Source organism: Physella acuta, unplaced genomic scaffold (genome assembly GCF_028476545.2).
Source record: "Physella acuta isolate Inbredline_101_S28 unplaced genomic scaffold, ASM2847654v3 ptg000345l, whole genome shotgun sequence".
Lineage (NCBI taxonomy): Eukaryota > Metazoa > Mollusca > Gastropoda > Physidae > Physella > Physella acuta.
Genome location: NW_026731864.1, coordinates 600,804 through 605,381, shown reverse-complemented (window position 1 = coordinate 605,381; position 4,578 = coordinate 600,804). Strand labels below are relative to the sequence as shown.

At 31.1% G+C, this 4,578-nt stretch overlaps 1 protein-coding gene across 1 annotated transcript; it reads right to left on the bottom strand.

Moving 5' to 3' along the window:
• Window positions 1–2,064: 2,064 nt before the first annotated feature.
• LOC131941107 (uncharacterized) lies at window positions 2,065–3,041 on the bottom strand. Its single transcript, XM_059300114.1, has 3 exons — window positions 2,931–3,041; window positions 2,417–2,762; window positions 2,065–2,178 (listed from the first exon to the last, which is right to left on the bottom strand). The coding sequence occupies exons 2-3, from the start codon at window positions 2,757–2,759 to the stop codon at window positions 2,159–2,161; spliced, it is 363 nt and encodes a 120-aa protein (XP_059156097.1). The 5' UTR covers window positions 2,760–2,762; window positions 2,931–3,041; the 3' UTR covers window positions 2,065–2,158.
• Between the last annotated feature and the right edge of the window lie 1,537 nt (window positions 3,042–4,578).

Below are 4,578 nucleotides of genomic sequence, written 5' to 3'. Positions count from 1 at the left end.
TATGTCTACAACAAGACAGGTAGAAGAGAGAGAGAGTCGACTAGATCCTATATCCATGTTCAATTTTTACCCAACACGTTTCTGTTGATGCTAAAACTTTCAGGTAAGACACCTGAACTAGTTTTTTCCTGTAGAGACCCCGGTCCTTGTGGAGATGTAGCAGCACGCGTTGGATCACTCACTGTCAAAACATCTCTTATTTCTTTCACTCATTCTTAACTAGGAATAATGTCAAATACTAAGGAAAATCTTTCAGCGTTGATTAATATTGGGATGGGTTAAGTGAGAAGTGTATAGTGCGCTACAGTTACAATCTAGGAATCAATTTGGTTTTATCGAACTCAGTATAGAGCAATAAGTTAGTTATTTGATCACGTGATTTTTATAATTTTTCAATTATCTCATTGATTTATAAACAGATATGTAGGTCAGAGGTCACTGATGAGTATCCCACCATTAACTTAGGCAGGTAAAACGTGTTTGTGTGATGCTTCAACGTGATTATCTCGTCACCTCCACAACTCCTGTCATGACGATATCGCACAGAGGATAATTTAATCACGGGCTGGAGAAATTTAAATATTAAATGTTACAATGGAGTCGTTAGATCGAAACGGACGATCGAAATTTCGGGCACATCTAACTGACAGTTTTTTTCAAAGTTAGCACGTGGGTAAAACTTGAAGACAATAGAAATGACTTTCAATTTGACTTAATTTGATGACTAATTACTTTTTTGTGAATTAATTAAAATTTTCTGAAATTATTAGGCAGTCTGGTTACTTGTACTACTTTTCCAAACTATTACACACCAATTATTATGTTCATAGTTTTTAGTCATGCAATTCTATTGTAAATAAAAAATTTAAAGTAATGAAAGAAAATTGCACAAATTGCAAAAACACTAGATTTAATGCCCCAGAATTTCCCAAAATTTAATGTTTTTACCGGATCCAAAATTTGAAAATTCATAAGAAATTACTTTGAAGATCTGCACTTAAAATTTTTAGTACCCCAAAATATGGGCTGTTTATTGGACTTAAAATTGAATATTTTATGAATGGTGGAAATCCTACGAAGAGGTAAATTTTTCAAGATGGTCGCCGTTGTCATAGTTACTAAAAAAAATATTAAACAAATTTTTAAAAGTGGAAATGCATATTCAGATGTACCTTTAAAAAGCTGTTGAGAAAAATGGTTTGCTCTCTAGTATTTAAAAAGTTTTTTTTAACCTGAGCCTACCCCCTTAATGACAAGCTTTTATGTAATAATGGACTAAAAAGGAGAATATCCTATTTAAATTACTATAAAGAGATGCTTTTCTTTATAGTAATTTAAATAGTAGTGTATTAATATATATTTAAAGAAAATAATTTATTGTCTCCTTTTTAGTGCATTATTACTTAAAAACTAGTTCTTAAAACGTTTTATGCGATTTTAAATGTAATAATGCACTAAAAGGGAGAAAATAAATTATTTTCTTTAAATAAATATAAAATACGCTACAGTTTAAATAACCAGGATTTATTCTCTTCCTAAACATTAGTAAAGTTATTTGACGGATAATATAGTGATACACGCTTTTCTCTATAGTTAACTAAATAATAGTGTATTATTATATATTTCAAAACAATAATTTATTGTCTCCCTTTAAGTGCTTGTTATCAAAATGTTTTTTATGCATTTAAAAAAATATGGGCGTATTAGTTTTTTGTCCAATAAAGACAATCTGAGCAAGACTAATAATTAATTGTTACTGTAAGCCACCTATTAGAGAGACTTTATAAACATAACGAGACGTAATCGTATCCTGCAAGTTTAGAAAAGGCAAATCGGCTATTTGTGTCTTGGTTTATATCAATATCCTATAAGGTATGTGTGCAACCATTGTAATCCAGCGGGTCTTGTTAAATAGTTCATGTTTCGCCCCGTCGTTCACTGGTTTAACAGCCGTTATCTCCTAAATGTAAATAAACATTTCTTGAAAGCGTGTTTCTTGTTAACAATGATCATGTAATATTTACATAATTCCGGAATTTAAAACAATAAAAAAAACACTGATAATATTAGTATTTTTTTTTAATCATTGGCAGACAGATTGCAGTTTCATGACGAAAATCATCAGAATGCACAATTGTTTGCTTCAATGGTGAGGAGCTTAGTAGTAATAGCCTTTTCCTGTAGGAAAAAAACAATTGACATAATTAATAAATAGGCTACATAACATTTGTAATAGAGCTTTGATTTCGGTTAAACAAATCAGAATTTATGTGTATAAATAAGTTTTAAAAAGCAAACTATAAGATTAAAATATATTACTTGGGATTATACTTTTACATTTTTTTTTTTTTTTTAATATTTGAAGAAAATGATGCATAATTCTAAATCCAAGATAAATTTTCAAAACAAAACCTACCGATTAATCCAAGTCTGCCAAAGCCTCCAAGACCGCCCAGTCCACCAAGACCCCCGAATCCACCAATACCGCCGAATCCACCGATTCCACCGAATCCACCACCGATTCCACCAAATCCGCCAATTCCACCAAATCCGCCAATACCGCCGAATCCGCCGCCGATTCCACCGAATCCACCAATACCACCGAATCCACCGCCGAATCCACCGAGTCCACCGAATCCAAGACCTCCGTATCCAAGTCCACCAAGTCCACCAAGACCACCAAGACCTCCATAGAAGCTGGCTTGGGCGTTCATGGCAAGAACGGCGAGGGCGAGAACGGCGAATACGATTTTGTTCATGGTCTGAAACATAATGAAGAAATGGACAATGTTTTAGTAGAGATCTAAATGCTTACAAAAAAATCAGTATATCGTATAAATTATAATCCTAAAACTTTCTCGATTTGAATATACAAAATACATTTCTGTAAACCGAAAACGAAAACAGTAAAAGCCTTAAAATTTACTCACGAAAGTTTAGGTTTGACTACTGTTTGGAACAGGTGTGTTTAGCAGTATTGCTGGTTGTGATGGAGGTGTTTGGTCACTGGATGACTTCCCTTTTATATAATTTTGTCTGAGATAACGACAGGGAAGCAACTCTAGCTCTAGGCCTTTGGATGACAGCCGGAAAAAAAAGTAACCGGCTTTATTGCCGAGTTAGTGTTAAGCTGAGGGTTCAGACACAAATTAAGAGATTAATTAACGATCAATTGAAGTTTTAATTCGCCTTATTTCTTATTAACATGAAAATGTAGGTTACTGCTATTTATTTATACTTTGTCAGTCATCTTACCGATGTTTTTATAAGAATAAAAATAATATATTAATACTGTATATTATCATTTTAATTTAAATAATAATCTGATTAAATGACTCTAAATTACATTCGTAGTCAACCTTTGAAGATGGGGCAATAGTAAACTATATCGTTAAAAGAAACAGAGTTGCGGCCCCTATTGATTATCATTTTAAATCTATTTACTTTTTTCATTTAATTGCTTTATTTACAAATTTTAAGCATGTCTTTGAAACTTTATAAAACTAAAGAATAAATATTACTTTTATATGTTTAAAAAAACAAAAAATAAAAAAAAATTCTGTAGGAGGACTGCTATGTATATAGTTGTTTCAAAGGGATTTGATTAGTCTTATGTTACTCTACATATCATCTATTCAGGGTTGAAAATAAAATTGGAATTAGATGTTTTGTATTATGTAAAACCCATCTTCAAAGAATGAAAGTACTTTTAAGGAAGAAGTAAATCTATATTAGTTCTCACAAGCCGTTGATGAGAACTCTAACACTAAAGCGAAAAAATGCATGGGTAGGCAAGCTGACGCTGTAAATTACATGTCTGGGGCAAGAAAAAAAAATATTTACATCAAATATCTTTTATAGCCCTTTGTGTAAATGAAATATTGTGTATTTATATTTTTTATTACTTGTATAAGTAATGAAATCACTTCGATATTGTTAAATGGTTTTGTTAAAATACACACACTGTATGTAGGCCCTATTGAATTTAAAACTTTGGTTAGATATAATTCTCATGTGTAAATATTTTTTTTTAAATTTAATCATAAGAATTTTAAGGATTATTTTTCCTTTGAAAAGCTGTTTTAAGTGTACGATAATACATTAGCCCTAATTAACATATCGTGCTATTAAAAGTTGTTGTAAACAAAAATATGTTGTGAAAGTACTTGGATCATTTTTATAGTGACCTCCTCCCCCCCTAATCTTTTTTTTCGGAGGGGGGTGCATCCCCCAATGATTATTTCGATCTAGTTTGCATGCCATTTTTACTTTCTTCATTTAATTACTAGATAGGTATACACTTTATTGTTATGTCTTTGAGGCCGTATAAAATAACAAGACGAATATTTTTTTTTAGATACTATTCATTCTGAAATATTCTTGACTTCACTACTTTATCAAATGTAATAATAGTCTTAAATATGTAGGCAAACTTATGGTGGTAACAAAATTTTCTCATTTAGCTCTTTTGATAAAATTTCAATCTGTTTTTTCTTTTGTTTCCTAATATTTAAACGTAATTAATTGAAAGCAAGCATGTTTTAATTGTAAATTTACATTTGTACAGTGCGATTACAA

Coding starts and splice junctions, on each gene's coding strand:
- LOC131941107 (XM_059300114.1), bottom strand. CDS start 2,759: ATGAACAAAATCGTATTCGCCGTTCTCGCCCTCGCCGTTCTTGCCATG. Junction 2,179..2,416: donor TGGCAGACTTGGATTAATCG/GTAGGTTTTGTT, acceptor TTTTTCCTACAG/GAAAAGGCTATTACTACTAA.